Here is a 19,482-nt window from a genome sequence, read left to right on the forward strand (position 1 = left end):
GCTTGTTATCACTATTTGAGCCTTTCTGAGAACTATTGCTTACTTGATATATTTACTATTTCAAACATGATTGTATATAATATACAAACTTCTACATATACGTATACATATATTGTATATATTTTTGGCAATAACTAGATTTGAAATTTTTCCTCTTTGAGAATCATTTAAATAATTGGCACTCAATCACCCCATTGGACACAAAAGTCTTAATTTATTAGACAAAACCATCATTTTCACAATTCACACATTAATATGAATTTATGGACTTCTTTTGCATTAATTTATACATACATATGTATAGAGCTAGTTATACATGAGCACCATAAAACGTCTTCATTACCACTCCAATGGCAGTTGGAGTTAAAGTACGAGTAATAAAGATTCCCAATTATGTGAAGTTTCGTCCAATTTTCAGCTTTTTCGGCGACACAAACTACCATTTATGGCTGCTGCGCTGATTGAATAGAGCAGCGACCCATTCAACTCATAACTTCATTTACAGCAGCGGTGTTCCGAGATGATGGTGCCAAATGCCAAACTTGGATTTATTGCTGCAAATTTCAAATCCGCAAAAAGCGATACCTTTCATCGGCACAGTAATTGAAAATGGAGTTCCTTTTTTGCGACGCCAGGTGATTTTACCGCCACTGAAGTAGCGTAGCACAAAAAAGAAAAACGTAAACAAAAACAAATTGTGGACGTCCACAAATTTGTAAGATTATTATAATATTATAAAATTAACACCTGCAACTGGGTTGCGTCATTTAAGGTAAACAAGTCGACTTTTAATGTTGGGCAATATATTATTGCACACTCGTAGCCAATTGAGCAGTACAGCAGCCAGCAGCCAGCAGTCAGCAGCACAACAATGGGCCATCTGTGTGGCTGATTCGCACCTTTCCAATGGTTCTCTATACCTCTCTACTAAGCTAAATATTTTGTATGCTCAGTTGTTGTTTGGTTCATTGGTTGGACGGTTGCACTTGCGCATGCGCTTCAATTGATTTTCTCACGCTCCCCATTGGATTTGGGACACGGCGAGGCGAATGCACGCGATTTGTTTACAAGCTCACGCTCGTAAACTGCCGCTTCTCGCCCCACATGGCCATCAGTACCCATATCAGCAGAATTAAGCATAAATATACCCTTCTCCTTTGAATAATATTGTCTTGCGTTTCGACGAATTCAAGAAGCGCGATTTCACATATTTCGTGGCACAATTGAAGTAAATCGACTGAACTCCTCGATCAACAGCATAATAGCATATTTATTAATGAGATCGGATGCGACTTTTAGTTTGGACTACGGAAATTGTATTAACCTTCTGTTGGACACCTTTTTTAAAACCTTCGGTTGGGCACCATTTGACGACTTTATCGAACACATTGGTGCTTGCAAACATCGAAAATCGTATAATTATCCAACTGTTATTTCTTAATTCACTGCTCATTTGGCTATGGAATCATTTCTCAACAAATCAATTACTATCCCCGAGAATATTGTAGTCAACCAATCAACCGGAGCCTCACTCACACCGAAGAGAGATTCTCTTCTTTATCTACAATGAGGCGAAAAGATTCTTCGAAAAGTTTCTAGTTTCTATTATATTGTATGCAAGAATCTAGTATGTCAACAGCACTCAAAAATCTCTTATACATTTTTTACTTGCCTTCCACCGAATCCGTAAGTATATATCATTTCATATTTTACCATAAATTTCATTGTAAGCAACTTTTTTTCAACCTTCTTCGAATTGAGGCAAAATAAAGAACAAACCAAAAAAAACTCTCTTTTTTCGTAAATCAAAATATTTTCAGCGATTATTTTTTCTTCTGTATGTAGTTCAATGCAGGCTAAAACCGATGAAACCGGTAAGAAATTAAAAATGTATTCCTGCGATACTTAAAAATGCATTATAAATGTGGCGCATTCGCCAGGAATTATTCCTAGCCACAGCAATGGGCCTCAGCGGCCACAGAGTTGAATCGTTTTAAAAACAGCTCGTTTAACTTAATTTAACCAAAGGGAGTGGTACTTAACAGTTTGGTCCTCAAGGTTCTTAACCTTCTTAAGAGGTCTGATTGATGGTAAAACCTGCCGCTTTCTAAGTTTGTATTTTCGAAGCTGTAATATATAGAACCTGCTAATCGATCAGGCCAAATAGTTCATTCTCTAAAATAAGAAATGCTATCCGTATTGTAGAGAAACCCAAAAGTTACTCTCGTTCTTCAATTGTGTATCACCCTAATACAAAAGCCAAATATTCGAATAGCATTATGGAAAGCTGGGAGTGAGCGCTAGACTATGCGACGAGCAACAAGTTACATATGTATGTGTGCATATTTACATACGTGCTATATGTAAATAGTATTACTTATACTTACATTCCAGTTATTTATGTATGTTCATATATAAGTATGCTACACGTCAGAATGTGGCATGCAACATGATTTATCATCGTGAAAACTTTGATTTAAAAAAATTTCATTGAAGGCTTTGTTTAAATCTGCTGGAAATAAATGTATTGTGGCACGCAGGCTAGCTTACGAGGGTCCATTAACACAAGCAGGGGAATTTCCCCATGTGGATACCCGGTACCAGTAACTGAAAGTTCTAGCAATACGGAACCACGCGCTATGATTAACTTCCTCGCTGAAAAAAAGAAATACGCATAAAAAATTCTTTAACAAAATATCAACGGTTATTGAGGATCCTGCACCTTCATAAATAATGGTAAAACATGAGTTGGTTATTTCAACAAATAAGAGAGAACTGTGAATGAAAAAAACGTCCAACAAGTCAAAAAATTAGTAGGTAGTGGCCAATTAAGGTTGCGGCAGGTACCAGATAAACTATTTATTAGAAAGAAGGAATTGGAAAGATTTTAGCTGAAAATTTGCACACAAAAAAAATCAAATTGTAAAGGTTTTTTGAGTTGTGGTAGTATGATCCGGAATTCCGAGATAGGCCACCAAAGAAACTCAAAGTTCACACCACTCGTATTGCGAGAAATGCCTTGAAGGCTATGGGATTCACACAAATTGACCACCAAAACCGGAGCTACGGGTACGAAAATTTCCGCATTACAGTAGATCGAAGGCGGCTGTAGAACCTGCTTTGAAAAAAATAATAATAATATGCATAAAAATATTTAGATGAAATTCAATTCTTATTACCAATGTAATTTTCTCCAATAGCAATCGCATTCAGCAGGCAATGCAAGCCTTATTGTACTTCTGCCATGAAAAATCCCCCCCATAAAAAACTATTTGCCGTTCGGAGGCGGCTTAAAACTGTATAAGTAGTAACAACTTCTAAGGAAGCGCATCACAAATTGAAGGAGGAGCTAGGTAATGCCAATACAACATATGTGCATATAAATCGAAGAAAAAAGGTTTCAAATTCCACTCAAGAAGCTCCTCATAAAATTTAAAACAGGCATTAATATTAAGGCAGGCAAGAAGTTACTCGTCTATATAAAAAGTAATACGTAAAAGTCGTTTTATCGAAGGATAGCATGGGATACAGGTTGGTTAAAAATATTGAAAGCGAAACCTATTAACGAGCAAAGGAATCAAAATTGATACGCCTTTTTAATATTTCTTCTTTCATTTGAACACACAAAAAACTTCATTTCCACTCTATACATTTATTTTTTTCTAAGCCATTTGACACGTCAGTGTAGATTTCTTGCAGTGGAAGGAACCGAATATGGTGCAGTGATAAAGTTCTTTGTTTTAAAGGATTTAATAGCAACAGAAATTCATGCACAAATGGTGAAAGCATTAAAGAAATCTGTTTCTTCATTTGCAGCTGTACATCGATGGATTTTTGAGCTTAAATGTGACCGCATTAGCGTGGATGTCCAACAAGTGCAAGAAACTATTGAACAAATGTATGATATTGTTTATGAAAATCTAAAACGGGGAGGTGCCGGGATATTCGTGCGGGATATTTAGTCACTATGTGGCAGTGGACGGGTGAAAAACGTGCGTTCGGAATAGAAGCGTATTTCAAGGCCAATGATTCGTGCGCAACTCCTCGTCGTAGATTTTGTTCACATTATATTGTAATATTCGACGTTTATGTGATGCCCGAAATGAAAGTTTGATTCGTTCATGGGTACAAAAGTTTTGGGCAACAAGTTCGATGGCAAATAGCCCACGGTCAGCGCCTAGCCTGGCATTGAAAACAAATGAAAATATTGTACTCGTCGCTATAAGTTTGCACGATAATCCGCGTCAGTCCAAGGGCAAGAGAGTGGCTGTCTATTGACTTCCAAAAACTGATGTACATGAAATATAGAGGAAGAATCTTAAACTTCCCCTTCAAAATTCGTATCGCACAAGCGCTTAAGCCTAACCATTGCAGTTTGCTTAAAAATTTGTGCGAGGCAATGTTGGAGCGATTTTGTGCAGTTAACACTATATTTTGGAGTGACCAAGCCCATTTTCTTTTAGATGGAAATGTAAATAAGCCAAATTGCGTTATTGATAACCTTAAGCACGGAACTCACTATTAAACATTAACAGCCACTTCAGACAAAGTGACAATTTGGTTTGTACTATCAGGCGAAGTAATTGTACCATAGTATTTTTTCTTAATCGTCGAGGGCAAGCAGTTTCTGGAAACCACGTCTCTTATCGGCGGATGCTGAACGATTATTTTCTGCCAACAATGAGAGAAGATGTTTCCTTTAGTACATACACATGGTTTGAAGAAGATGGCGCCAAGCCGCAAACACGGCCAAAAAGACTCTGGCGATACTGCGTGAATTCTTCCCAAGCAAACTGATAACCTTTTCGGTCCCCTATGGACTTTTTTCTGTATGGGTACCTCAAAAGTAAAATCTGTGAAACATACCTAGTGATCATTTCAGTACTAAAAGAAAATATCGGTCGCGAGATTAGTGGCATCCTGACATAACTTCTCCAGTGAATGGCACGAAGTACGCGGACCAGATTTCAAGAGTGTAAGAGACCGACGTAACGGTGAACATTTAGAAGAAATAATTACAAAAAAAAAGAATAAAATCCGAACTTGTCTTCTTTGTAATAATTAATGAAATAAACTTTTATCTTTTATGGCCAGCAATTGGGCCACAGACTGTGGTTTAAGTGTAAACCTGAGCAAAACTGAACTGAACTAAGATACCAAACTTGAATCTCCCAAAATTAAACGACGTGAGTCTTATGCTAACCCAACGGGCAAAATACTTAGGTGTCATCTTAGATCCCAAACTCAGCTGGAGGTCCAACGTAGAGTACAGGTTAAAGAAAGCGAATATAACACTTTACATGTGTAAGAGGATGTTGAGTAAAAAATAGGGTCTGCAACCAAAACTATACAATTGGTCCTACACAGCGATTGTAAGGCCCGTACTAACATATGCGGCACTAGTCTGGTGGCCCGCAATAGAAAAGAAATACAACAAAAATAAGCTGAACAAGATACAAAGGACAGCGTGTATCTTAACAACAGGAGCGCTTAGCACCAGTCCCACTGAAGCGCTTAATATACTAAGACATTACCACAAGACTTACATATAAAAACGGTTGCTACTTGCAGCGCGGTGAGAATCAGAGATATAGGAAGCTGGACAACAAGATCGTACGGTCACAGCAAGATCCTCCTACAGGGACCCTCATTGCTCAAAAACAAATCAAACTACACAGTCCCCGACCTCAACTTCAAGAAAGTCTTTACGGTACGTTTTCCACCGAGGTCCGAATGGGGCAAAGGGAAGATGATTAAAAAATACGATATTGAAATCTACACTGACGGTTCTAAGATGAACTGTGGTGTGGGAGCTGGCTTCCATTCGGAGCCGCTCAAACTATCTCAGTCAATTCGACTTCCTGACTACGCCAACGTGTTCCAGGTAGAACTATTAGCGATCAGAGAAGCATGAAAATCACTAAAACTCTACAAGGAAGTTGGAGCAAGAGTAGCTATCTTTTCAGACAGTCGAGCAGCTATCAAGGCCTTAGATTTCAATTCCACATCATCTAAACTAGTCTTACAGTGTAGAGAGGAACTAGAATTGCTTAGTCGTTGGCTTGATATGGATAGCGGATGAGCTAGCAAGAAAAGGTTCGGCTCTAGACATAGCAGAGGTGGCGGCAGTCGCCACCCCACTAAACACAATAAAAACATCCATTGCTTCACACGATCATGCTTTAGCCGAAAGAAGGTAGAAGCAATGAACTATATGTACTACAACAAGAAAAGCATGGCCGTCATAGCAGAAGGGTTGAAGGAAAGTCTTTTCCACTATTTACATATGTAAATGTCAGGACTAACTAGGGCAAGACTTCGCTCTTTCGGTAAGCCTTCCTTACAGCAAATTAATGAGATCTGAGACATCGAGATAAAGAATTTGCTGCTATACTTGAATCTCACAAAATGGATCTGACTTAAAAAACAAAAACACACAAGACATCATTATACGAAAACAATGGTAGTCGGTTCTGGTCGCTAATTAGGATTATTTCAGTAGAAATATTCAACCACTTCAACAAAAACTTTATGTTTTACAAATATATAAAAAGCTGTGAAGCAGAATCCAGAAAATCCTTACAGATACGGTATAAAATTAAAATAAAAATATTATTTATTATTATAAAATATTACTGGTTTTCCATTATGGCTTCAATTTACATTGTCGAAGTTACACTACCGAGGCCAGATCGACGCAACCATTAGCAGAAATACAAGTAAAAACTCTCCTCTTCGTCCCATTTTTCTCACAGGCTCTAGACGTGTGTTGGTATGAGTGCATTGGTGTTTTTGCTTTGGATCTGTACAATGAATTAATTGCACTCACTGTACTGCTATGGTTGGTGCAGGGTGCCGCCTCAGTTGCGGGTGCGTATGTGGTACTCCTGCGCACACGCACTGTCAGACCAATCTGTATTGGCCTGTTTGATATTTCTAACTGATAGCCACTGCATATGTCGTTTTAGTAGTGGCAACAATGTCCGCTGATAGAAATCTACATTTCAACTAAACATCGATCGACTAATTTCTGATAAAACTTTTATCGACATTGTCAGTGTGCATGCGTATATAAATATATGAGGTATGTACGAGTATATAAATTTGTGACACAAATGGAAATTTGAGCTGCGATCATAAAACGATTCTCAATCACCTTCATTCAATGGGATTTACCGAAAAATTGGGAGCCTGTGTGCTTCACGAGCTCACCAAAAAAAAAAAAGGAGCCTTCAAATTTTTTTTCAGCACCTCGTCCCCCATCGAGCGGTCATCAACAGCGTTTTTTGTTCCGAATAGTCACAGGAGATAAGAAATGGTGTCTATACATCAAAATGAAGCAAAGAGAGGAGTGGGTGGCCCCAGGATAGACGACAAAACCGAGAGTCGAGCCGGATCTTCATGCAAAGAGGAACATGATATGTGTTTGGTGGGACAAGGAGGGCATGGTGCACTGCGACATGCTCGAAAAGAATGCCACCATTAACAAGGAGATCTACATTGCCCAGCTACATCACGTGAATGAGGCTGTTCGACTGAAAATACCTGATCGACATGGTCAAACCATACTCCTTCACGACAACGCTAGGCCCCATGTTGTACAAGTCGTCAAAGCCGCACTCCAAGAGCTCGAATGAGAGGTCCTTCAGCATCCGCCGTATTCTCCGGACCTTGCACCGACCCATTACCATCTTTTCCGATCCCTGCCCAGCCATATGAAGGGCATTACCTTCGATAAGAAAGAATTCCTTAAAAACTGGCACAACAATTTCATTGACACAAGACCAGGCGATTCTTGGAGGAACGCCATCAACAAATTGGTCGAGAGGTGGGAAGAGGTTGTAAACAGCAAAAGCGAATATATAATTGATTAACTTATTGATATATTATAATTTTTATTTTTTGTTTAAATAAAAGTCTTCGGTAAAAACGCCACGAACTTATTCCCCAACCTAATAAATACGATTTATGGGATTATTTATTAAAAATACTTAAATGTCAGCGAGATTTAGAGAGCGAGAAAGAGGGGAACAAAATGTTCGTTCAGGCTTAGAATATTTACAAAGTTGCCAATTTTTAACATTACCGAGCTTGTTCTGAAAATGCGCTGCAAGGAATAGGTATGGGAAATTGTAACTGGAGGAATATCAGCCCCAGCAGATTATAAGCTTTCGGCCAATTGTTGCACACTGATTCAAGTTTTTGTTAAATTATAAACAAAATTGGAGTATTTACGTGTTTAACACTTTCCCGCTCCACCAAAAACCTCAAAGAACGCAAAGATATCAAACTACCAGTTTATCATCATTCCCCAAACGTTCGATTCGACGTTGCCGGAACGACTTCGACTTACAAGTATTCTTTTTAAAAATTCAAAAAAATTAACAAAAATATTTTTTTCTGCGATATATTATTAGTTTATTCGAAAGTGCAAACATTCCCATTATTTATGGGAAGTCCATTAATGGGGCTACCTGATCTGCTTCTTAGTAGCGCATCCTGTTTACCCATTTTTCCAAGGCCTTGGTGACGGCTGCTGCCTCTTTCTCACGAAAGGCTTATTCGATATTCGCTTCAAGGGGTGAATCGTTAATGAATTGTTTGCATAATATCGGTGCTTCACGGCACTTCACAAAGTAAGTCGCACGGTTTCAAATGGCAGCTCGGATGTTGTCAGTTGATAACGCCGAAATAGCTGATAACACTAATGCCATACCGGGGTTTCAAAAGCTCGATTGTGGCATGGGGTCCCATCCTTCAGAATCCAAATAATATCCAAGTGCATGTCTTCAATTTCTGGCAAAAACAAATTTTTTTCTCATATCTCTGCAACGCTTTTCGCTGACCGAAATCGGGTTTCCAACAGCATTTCCAAAGTAAAGTGGGCTATGATGTCAGGGCTCTAAAATCCGTACCAAATTGTCACTCTCTGGAAATACGTTGTCTTCTCGACGGTCACGTGTGGGGGTTTCGATCCCCAGAATCAGCAGCCGATATGAAATTACCCTTCGTCAGAAAATGTATGATAATTTTGACTTATTTTCTTATGTTGACGAAAATACTTTACAATAGGACGATATAACTCTTGACATTGATTTCGAATCTGTGTATCTCTAATCATGCCCGTTCTATTGTAAAGGGTTTTCCAATAAGAGGGGTTATTTTGATAAAAGATCAATGATTTCGTTGGTTGTGTGGCACATAACGCCGTCTTGTTGAAAATAAACGTTGTCCAGGTCAATATCATTCAATTCCGGCCATGAAAAATCGTTAATCATCTCTCAATAGCGCAATTCATTTACCTTAACTGTTACTCCTGCCTCATTTTCTAAAAAGTAAGGTTCAATGACTCCGCCGAACCATAAACCGCACCAAACAGTCAAACGATGAGGACAGAGAGGCTTTTCAACAATAACTCTTGGATTTTCTGAGAGCCTGGTCCGACAATTTTGCTTGTTGACGAAGCCAACGGGGTGGAAATGGGCCTCAACACTCAAGATGATTTTTCAATGGAATTCCGGATCATTTTCACGCACTTCAACGACCCAATCAGCAAAGACACGACGTTGTTGATGATTGGCCGGCTTGAGTTCTTGTGTTAACTGGACTTTATAAGCCTTAAGACCCGAATTTTTATGCAAAATACGGTGTAATGACGTTTGTGGAATGCCTAATTCCAAACAACGACGAGGAATGGACAAATCTGGGTTTTCTTCAACACTTTCGGCTACAACAGCAATATTTTCGGCTGTTCTTAAGCGACGTGCACGGGTTTTATTATTCACATCACTAACCTGTCCCAACAGCTCGAATTTTTTCACACATTTCTGTATTCGGTCCGACAAGGTGCTTCACGATGACCCAAAATGTTCAAGTTTTGCGAACCATTTCTGCCAAATTTTCACCATTTTTATAGTGAATTTCAATAATTTCAATGCGAGTATCGATCCATTTTTATTAATGGCGTAGTTTCTACTTGTCAAATATCAAAAAATGACAGCTTCAGAAGTGACATCTACCGAAATAGCAGACTATTCAATATAACACCTGTTATAGGAAACCCCTTTATATCGCGACACGTATTAAACGTAGAGAAAAGGAATACTCAAGAGAAAGACTCTGCAGGAAAACGTTTTGCGACACCAGAAGGAATTTCATTGATCTTTAAAACTGATGATTGCTCGATATTGATATCATTTCCCATAACTCCCCGATGATATCCCAAAGGCACGAAAAACAACATTAATTCAAAAGCGCATTATATGTGCATACGATGGGGTTCAATAAGTACCCATGTTTGATGAAAGAGGGCGTTGTTGGTGTCAGCATCGTGTGCTGCCATCTATCAAATGACGACAAAACAAATTTCAGACTGATTCATGGGCTAGTTTGGATTTGGCAGCAATTCCAGTAAGACCTGTTGCGTCAGATTTACTTATTTTTATCCGGATCTTACCGAACAGAAATGTCAAAACGGTTTGCCATTCTCAGCTGTGAAACCATAGTTATCGATATCGATAGTGCTAATGCATCTGGAAAACACCCGATACATTTAAATAAATATATCATTGGCGCATGCATTCTTTATTGGATGTTTGTCTGAGCTCCTCCTCGGTCCTTGTTGTTCCACAACGATCTACAGTTTTATCCCCCCTCCAAATATCGGCGTCATCATTAAAAAAGCACTGAACGCCATTGAAATTAAATGTCAAATGAAAACACAAAATATAATTACAGTCGACTCTCGTTAATTCGAAATTCGTGGGGCTCTAAAAATATTACGAATTGTCGAGTGCTTGAAATATTATATTAAGTGGTTTGCAAGTTTTGAGGGAAAATAAATAAAACTTCGAATTATCAATTGTTTTTATTTAACTGCTAATGTTCTACATATTCATAATGTAAACTAATTAATATTTTAAATGAGCTCATTTATAATTTTTTTAAGGAAAAAAGAGGTTGTCTGTAAAGTCGGTTTACTGACGATAGTTTAACGTGACAACCTCATAAGAAAATACTGATGTAAGGGTTGCAATTTTCAAAACAAAATTTTAATTTTATTTGTTTGATAGATATTTTGTATGGATATAGAGGAGGAGGTAAATGGTCAAGTTACATTTACACAAACGTGAAAAATGACGAAACATTTATCAAATTCATGAAAGATATCTTCAGTTTCGATTGTGCATCAGACGTTAATAAGTCAACAACACTTAGAGGCATCATCATCGATTTGACTTTCTCAAGACACATTACACTTGAAACACTCCCTTTCATTTCCTATTTTTCCTATCATCGTTTATTCTCAACAGAGAATAGGTTCATTACCATGCACGCAGGAAGAAGGCATATGCAAATACAAGTAAGTGTATTTATATACAAATGCGCATATACATACATATACATACATATATATGCTCACTCAAGTAGGACAGAGCCAGATGTCGAACGTTGCCGAACGCGGGGACCGATTGTGCTCTTTGTCGTTCGTTCCGCGCTCTCGCTTGCAGTTCATTCAGTTAGTTTATGCGGCCTCCAAGCGCATTCTTTTCATTTAAAGGGTATGACATTCACGTCACATATCGTCTGGAGTCAAGATAATAATGCAGCAATGCTTAATACGACCAATAAAGTAACGACAATGAGCAAGGTAACGACGAATGAGCAAGGTAACGACAAATGCGCAAGGTAACGACGAATGAGCAAGGTAACGACACATTTTTTCGTGCGTGCAGACGGCTAACTCGAATTATAAGACGTTATCACGTCAAAAAAGTGCATGATATGCTCTTTCATCAGCTTCATTTTGTAGACAAAAGCTTTGTAAGTTATCGAATGAGGCTCTTGCTACCTTAACTGACACCTCTGTTGTTGTTGTTGTAGCGGTAACTTTGCCCTCTCAGTGTAGTGTAATCACCGGTCGTCTTCGTCTAGCTCATCTAACTAGCTGTTTCGACAGGTTGGGTCCAGAGGGGAGGGGTGTTAGATGAGTGAGTTTGATGGGGCATGTGAAAAGGTGGTTAGTTTCGTGCGGGGTGTCTTCACATGCCGGACCTCTGTCAAAGGTTCTGATGTATCGTCTTCATCTTCACCGCTGCTCTTTTCATTCGTATCTATCGCAGATATAATTTCGCCATCAGTTAGTGATCACGAGACAGTAACATCTTCATCCACTTGAACATAGTCAGAAAAACTCGTATCGCTTTTCTTCTCACCTCCTTCTACTTCTTCAATTAATTTCTTCTTTTCAGCAATCGCTAAACATTTATACTTTTTAAGACTCATATTTAATACATTTTTTTAATCTGTATACCAACGAAACGATTCGTGGGGAAGCGTGCGTCAAAATGTGCCTATGTTTTATGCGTAACACGCGACCACACACAGTAAAGGTATTTTCAGGGGAGTCCCAAAATTCAAAGTTCTTACTAACACACCAAGAAACTTTGCAAATTTGGATTGTCGAGAGTTTGACTATATGAGTTGGAATCACCGCGTCGTAGCAATTTTTTCGTTCGAATTACCGAGTGCATAAAAATGTATGAACATAATTCGAAATATAAAGATATTTTGTAGGGGACTCGTGATAACTTTGAATTAATGAGAGGTGCGAAATATCGTAGGTTTGAATTAACGAGAATCGACTGTAGTTAACTCTAATATAGTATGTACATATGTACTGAAGAGCAAACACTCGTTTCTAATTGTATCGATTTTTTAATTCATTTCAATTGCAAGAAAACAAAAATTTAATTCATTTCATGAAATACTTGAATAAAATAAACATTAAATTTAAGAGCTAATCTCATATTGTACTTATATGTAGCTACTAGAAAAAGAAAAGCTTGCATACATATAAAGCAATTACTTTTCATTTCTCGACGTTCCTGCTTCAAGTGTCATTTGTACATAATCATTTATTTGTTTTAACTGTGTCCGGTACATTTCCATCCACAAAGCATATGCTGCTTCGTAGTTGCTGCCATAGGCACTACACTGCGACGAATGCGTATCGTTTTGTGCTTCTCTGGCTTTTTGTGAATGCGTTTTTTTGCCACGACCCCTAGAATGCGTTGGCTTAATGCTTGCTTTCGCACTATTCTTTTCTTGTGATCTATTTTCCTCATTATCTTTGTTTGTTGCAGTTCCACTTTCCGTACTAACTGTGTTTGGTGTTTGTTCGTTACAATGTTCGCTGTCATTTCGTTCTTTGTCGTCGCCATCATCTAATTCGTCATTTTCATCTCCAGCTTCATCACTTTCTACTTCAACTTCCACATTAACCTCATTATCGTCCTCTTCATCTTCCTCTTCTTCTCCAGATTCCTCATATGTTTCCGCATATGGAAATAACAATTCTGGATCAACTTCGTAACTTGAAGCTGTTTCAGTGTCTGGGGAAGAATAATACCCATTTTCAACATAGCGTTCTGGTTCCGTATCAGATGTCACAATTCCAGAAGAAACGCTAGTAGTATTGTGTTCGTCAAAACCACTACTACCTCCACGTTCTGAATTTGATCGCGAATTTAAGGAAGCACTGCCACTAATAGAGGGAGAATGATCTTCGTCTTGGGAATGTACAATGGAATCGTTTAGAGCCGGAGAATTCGCAGGCGATGGTTGATGAGGCGGAATTTCAATCTACAAAAGTATATCAATTCTTAATAAACGATTGATTTTTGCATTGCTTTTAAAGACTTACGTGTGCGCCAATATTGACTGATAAATTATGATATTGTTGAGAATTATACGGCATACCCATAAGCCGTTGACAAGCGGGGATAACGTCAGGTATTGCATTGTTCGTTTGATTATGAGCTGGTGAGGTAAAATGCTTTACTTTAGAAACTTCTAGGCTGTCAGATATAGATCGAGAATTTTTCAAATCACTAGTTGTCGTAGTATTGACGAATTCTTCAATAGAATCCTGTACTTTTGAAGGAGTTGCAACCGATAATATAAAAGTCCCTTCATCAATTTTGTTGGAACCAGTTTCTTGACTCAAACTACTAGAGTTTTCCTCGGTATTAAAATTAGCGTAGTCGGAGTATATATCATGTTTACTTTCGACTAACTTAGACGGAACTGGCTGGTCGATAAGCATAGATTTATAAGTAGCTATTTTGTGGGATATGACCGGTATTTCCATATTTTTCTCTTCAGTCTGCAGAAAATGGTACGTTGAAAATTGTCAAATGAAAATAAGTCTACGAATTGAACTTACCTCTTTCAAGGAACTATTTGAATTGGTAAGAACTGTTCTCTTGTAGTCGTCAAACAAATCTAATTGGGGCTTCTTTTTAGTTTCACCTTCCTTAGCGTCCATTTTGCTTTCGCTGCTATTCGGATCGACAAGGAATTCAAATAACGTAGGAATTGCGGCTTTTTGCATTAGCACAGATTGGTATCGAGATATATCTTGCTGGCTACTACGAAGACTGTCTGCGGCAATACTACTAGCATCATCAATAGTATTTGAAGACGGCAGTTGCTGTGAAGAGCCCTGTCGTGAATCTATGGTTAACTTATGTGAAGGAGAGAGTGCTTGCTGATTATATTCCGGACGTTCCAATAAGTTTTCCTGTATATTTAGTGCACTATCTTTAGAGTCTACGCGAAAGGTATTTGTATCGATTGATGAGCTCGAGTTCAAAAAATTATCAGTTTGATTCTCTATATACTCTTGTGTATCGGAAAATGAACTACGATCCTGCGAAGCTAGTGGTGCTAATGGCTCGCATCCAAATTGACCAAAGTATTCCTTATCTTTTTCTAAATTTGTAAAGTCCCAAAAGTCCACTTCGCCCTCCTGAAATAATTGCTTCTGGGGGAATTTTAATACACTCATACCATTGCCAATTCGGGAAATAAGACGGGAGAGTATGCAACGTTCTTTCTCAGTAGCAACGAAATTAATAGCAATGCCATGTGAGCCAAAACGTCCGGCACGTCCAATACGATGCAAATAAGTAACCATATCTGTTGGTAATTCCAGATTGATAACCAAGTTCACATGCTCCGAGTCTACGCCGCGTGACATAAGATCAGTAGTAATTATAACTCTTGATTTGAATTCCCGAAATTTGTGAAACATTTCCAGCCGCGTTTTCTGGTCCTGTGCTCCAGAAATTAATTCACAAGGCCAACCCTCTTTTTCCAAATAATTGCAATAAGAATTAGCTCGTGACTGTGAGCCAGCAAATATCAAACATTGTTTGAATGCTATGCGTCCAAATATAAATCGAAGACCTTCTAACTTTGACTGCATTTCAAGTATACTCGTTTTTTGATCAGGAAGTTCATAGACAAATTGTTTTATTCCAATCAGCAGAGTAGCTCTTTCCTCAGTGGAAATCAATAGGGGATTGCGCATTATCTTGGCCAACTCGACGTCTAAACCATCACAGAATGTAGCGCTGCAAGCTACGGTCTGTCGCTTTGCCGGCAGAGCATTTTGAATACGTCGCAGATCTTGCCTAAAAGATTGAGTATACATTTTATCAGCTTCATCCAGCACCAACAAACGCATCTTTGAGGTATTAAGAACATTGTTTTGGATCAAATGTAGCAACCGGCCTGGAGTGCCCACGACTGCTTTAGCACCTTGCAACCGCTTTCTATCCTCAGCTACATCTAAACCCCCGATGACACTGACAGCTCGGAACCCATTACAGCAACTCCCAATTTGATTCAGTACCATTTCGATTTGAACGGCTATTTCACGTGTTGGTGCCACAATCAAAGATTGTGGTTCTGACAAATCCGCTCGATAAGCTTCCAGTATTATCACGCAAAATATAAGCGTTTTCCCTGTACCGGACTTCGACTGTATAAGTAAATCTAGCAAAGAGCGAATATGAATTCATTATATTCAATCAGGCAATTTTTATTTACCTTGTCCAGATTTTCCCATCGGAATTGACATAGCTTGAATAGCTGTGGGATATATAAATCCCGTTTTCTGCAATCCTTTGCGTATCGATTCTGACAAAAGCATTTTACTAAAGGGTGATAATTCTTTAAGTTGTATGTCCTCTGTTCGTTCTTTGCCGTCCAGGCTGTGCGCAACACATTCTCCTTCCATATTTTTTACCTCACACAAATTTTCACTTTATTTGAGAATGCTGGCAAATAAGACCCGGCTACTAATTTATTCGTCAACCCAACATTTAGATGGCCTTGCGCCAAACATTGCAAATAAAATCAGCTGTTCACTGCGTTGCATTTTGATACTATAGCTTACATAGGCATTGCCATCTAATAATTTTTTTGAACATATTCTGTAACAACTGCGGCTCTGTTTAGCTGGCATTAAGTTAGTTCAAATGGTTTAAAAAAATTGTAAATCAACATTCTCTGCCATCAATTAAGTATTAATTACCACCCCATCACTTGGTTATTTAACCTACCGGTTTGATTGCTTATCTATGGAATGCAGTATGTTTTTGCTAAAAGTTTAATTCAATTCCATAATACGAGTAAGTAAAAGATCGGTTACCGCGATACACCATTGCTATTAAAAGTGAGAGAAGAGATGCGGTTGCTCAGCAGAAGAATTGAAATAATTTTAATCAAATCCTTTAATGCGTTTTCTACTTTATTATTATGCGGTTTGTGGCAGCTAAGCTGTATAGGTAAAATAATTAAATCGTCTAACATAAATTAAATTATAAAGTGAATCTCGGCCCAATTTTTCTCTTATTGAAAACAAACCCTTTGTAAACTTGTAAAACTTTTGCGAAACAAAAGTTGTTTGATTATTTTCACTGATATCAGTTGCTGGTTTATGTTTTGGTTAGCAGCTTAACGGCAGCTCATCTTTCAAACATCTTTAGTTCATTGGCAGATGAAAAATGTCATTTAGACATTTTGTTCTAAGCCAACTCCGAGCGGCAAATGGTTTTTATGTGGGGCTTTTTCGTGGAAGAAATGCACTCGGAGGTTCGCCATTGCTTGCCGAGGGCGACCGCTATTAGAAACAACTTTTTCTATTATTTGATATCCATGCAACGAGTTTTGAACCTACGGCTTTCCGAATGGTAGTTACGCTCCAATCCATTCGGCTACGAATTTCATTGTTATTCATTATTAGTTATTTCAGCAAACTTGTTTATTTAAATTTCTACTGGGTACCCTCAGAAACAAATACAAGGGCCTAAAGTTTTATAGAGGTGATTTTCGTGATTGGTGGTTTCATGGTACATACCTATATACTCAGAAAGTTGTCATTCTCTGCCGAGAAGCAATCGCTATTACAGAAAAATTATTTCTAAACGTTCATATTTCATTTATCCAGTGGGTCTCGAAACTGTCCTGAACAGCAATGTATGTAAGTGCAAATAAACTTAAGTATGCATTTAAAAGTGAGACAACCAAAGGACGCATAAATCAAAGAAGTTACATTCGTGATCGATCCTTGAACAGAAATCGCCGCCGTCATTTAACATACTAAAAGCTAAATATTCTTTGACATAACTTCTGAAATAAATATTTATTTTTATAAAACCCATTCTCAGTAGTCAACTTTTTTATGATACGGCTATCTTGTGTCGGATAAAATTACATAAAACATAAGTTAAGCTAAAATATATGCCGATGACAAAGTCATAATAAAATTAGTACTTGATTTACAAGAAAATGTATATAAAAAGAATTTCACAGCGCATCTCAATGATGGCAGAACTCGAGGTGTGGCGTCACAGGAATGCAGGAATGAAGCATTTGAACAAACAAAAAGTAAATTGCACAAGTGTGACGTCACAAGCTCATCGATTCTATCAAATTAACTCAAAATTAACATTTATATTAGTAGAAGATAAATGCCACCTTTGTATTCCGTACATCATGAGTTATTAATGTTTATCTGATCTCACATATACTTGTTATATTCATTATTATTACAAATGTTCGCGAACAAGTTATGTACCTTTTTTTTGATCTGGCAACTATGGCAATGATTAAAACATTATATTACATTTTTTGCTAAAAACGCAAGTATTTTAAAGAAATATTAAGTTTGTTCGGATATAAAGGCTTATCAACAGTACCAATTTATAACAACATTATGGGGGATATACAAACTCTTGTTGATATGGGATTTGCTAAGGAAAAGGCGTAAGTATGCTTTAAAATAGATCCGGCTTTGTCATACAACATTATATACATAAAGTTCTTTTAATTTGCCTAAATTTTTCGCCACAGGGAATATGCCATGAAAGTGACTAATAACAAGGGTGTAGAGCCGGCTATGGAATGGTTGTTGGCTCATGCTGATGAAGATATTCCAGTAGAGCCAGCCGCGGCAGTCACAGCAGTCGCGGTTGATAACAGTGGTGCCGTGGGTGATAATGTTGATCCCTCCACATCGGCTGGAGCTGAAGCGAAGTCGTTAAAATGTGACGATTGTGGAAAACTGTGCAAAGATCAAACGGAAGTAGAATTTCATGCGGCTAAGACAGGACATAGCAATTTCTCAGAATCGACAGAAGAGAAAAAGCCACTTACTGAAGAGGAGAAGAAAGCCCAACTCGCTTTGATTGAGGAAAAGTTAAAGCAAAAGCGGCGAGAACGTGAAGAACGCGAAAAAGCCGATGCATTGGAGCGAGAGAAAAATCGCATAAAATCAGGGAAGGATATGACCGAAGCACGGAAACGTATGGAAGAGCTAGAAATGAAGAAAATTGTGGATCAACGTAAGCGCGAGAAAGCTGAGGAAAAAGCAGCAAGAGAACGAGTTCGATCTCAAATTGAGGCGGACAAAGCTGCTCGCAAAGCAAGGTATTTTATTCAAGCGCACATATATTCCAAAACCATACAAGTAATAAATACCTCTTTAAATTTAGGGAGCAAAATCAAACTGAACAACCTTCGCCGGCTACTTCCCCCACTTTGCCGGCTGCGACATCAACAACCACTGCCCGATCAGCGCCAAAAGATTACACTCAAACTCGCATACAAGTTCGTTTGCGAGATGGTTCCACACTTACTGAAACATTCAACGTGAAAGAACAGTTGTCCGCCGTACGCGTTTTTATCCAGTTGAAAACCGGCGAAGAAACACCTTTTAATTTAATGACGACATTTCCACGAAAGGTCTTCACAGGCGAAGATTTCGAAAAACCTCTAGATGTTCTCGGTTTGGTGCCGTCTGCTGTGCTCATTATGACCAAATAAAGCAATCTCTTGGTATGGGAAATTCATAAGTCTTCACTTGGGTGTGAGTCGACATAAATTTACTGCTGTAATTCATGTAGCGTTTTATATTCAACTTATTGTAGAATTAATGAGGCATGCTCAAATAAAAGAGCCAGTATAATTATAAAACAACACACAGGTGACTTATCTATGGAAACATAGGCATATGGTGAATATTCGCATATACGTATATACGACGTCATACATACCATTGTAATTGCCTGCTTTATATTCCTTTAATTAAAAGAAGAAAAAAAGAATTTCAAAAAAATTAAAAATTTATCT

At 38.1% G+C, this 19,482-nt stretch overlaps 2 protein-coding genes across 2 annotated transcripts; one reads left to right on the top strand and one right to left on the bottom strand.

Moving 5' to 3' along the window:
* Positions 1–12,697: 12,697 nt before the first annotated feature.
* Positions 12,698–16,210, bottom strand: LOC128859744 (probable ATP-dependent RNA helicase DDX20). Its single transcript, XM_054096801.1, has 4 exons — positions 15,898–16,210; positions 14,228–15,843; positions 13,706–14,167; positions 12,698–13,644 (listed from the first exon to the last, which is right to left on the bottom strand). Exons 1-4 carry the CDS (start codon positions 16,085–16,087, stop codon positions 12,865–12,867), a joined length of 3,048 nt encoding a protein of 1,015 aa, XP_053952776.1. The 5' UTR covers positions 16,088–16,210; the 3' UTR covers positions 12,698–12,864.
* A 1,739-nt stretch (positions 16,211–17,949) lies between these two features.
* On the top strand, positions 17,950–19,331 carry LOC128859748 (UBX domain-containing protein 1). The gene is made up of 3 exons (XM_054096804.1): positions 17,950–18,117; positions 18,205–18,780; positions 18,846–19,331. The coding sequence occupies exons 1-3, from the start codon at positions 18,068–18,070 to the stop codon at positions 19,174–19,176; spliced, it is 957 nt and encodes a 318-aa protein (XP_053952779.1). The 5' UTR covers positions 17,950–18,067; the 3' UTR covers positions 19,177–19,331.
* The last annotated feature ends 151 nt before the right edge of the window (positions 19,332–19,482 follow it).

This window comes from Anastrepha ludens, chromosome 4, assembly GCF_028408465.1.
Source record: "Anastrepha ludens isolate Willacy chromosome 4, idAnaLude1.1, whole genome shotgun sequence".
Taxonomy (NCBI): Eukaryota; Metazoa; Arthropoda; class Insecta; order Diptera; family Tephritidae; genus Anastrepha; species Anastrepha ludens.

What these genes read in the sequence shown, in the direction of transcription:
- LOC128859744 (XM_054096801.1), bottom strand. Translation starts at nt 16,087, where the DNA reads ATGGAAGGAGAATGTGTTGCGCACAGCCTGGACGGCAAAGAACGAACA. An exon ending in GATGGGAAAATCTGGACAAG is followed by an intron (nt 15,844 to 15,897) that starts GTAAATAAAAAT and finishes GCTCTTTGCTAG; the next exon opens with ATTTACTTATACAGTCGAAG. An exon ending in CAGTCAATATTGGCGCACAC is followed by an intron (nt 13,645 to 13,705) that starts GTAAGTCTTTAA and finishes ATACTTTTGTAG; the next exon opens with ATTGAAATTCCGCCTCATCA.
- LOC128859748 (XM_054096804.1), top strand. Translation starts at nt 18,068, where the DNA reads ATGGGGGATATACAAACTCTTGTTGATATGGGATTTGCTAAGGAAAAG. An exon ending in GGATTTGCTAAGGAAAAGGC is followed by an intron (nt 18,118 to 18,204) that starts GTAAGTATGCTT and finishes TTTTCGCCACAG; the next exon opens with GGAATATGCCATGAAAGTGA. An exon ending in AAAGCTGCTCGCAAAGCAAG is followed by an intron (nt 18,781 to 18,845) that starts GTATTTTATTCA and finishes CTTTAAATTTAG; the next exon opens with GGAGCAAAATCAAACTGAAC.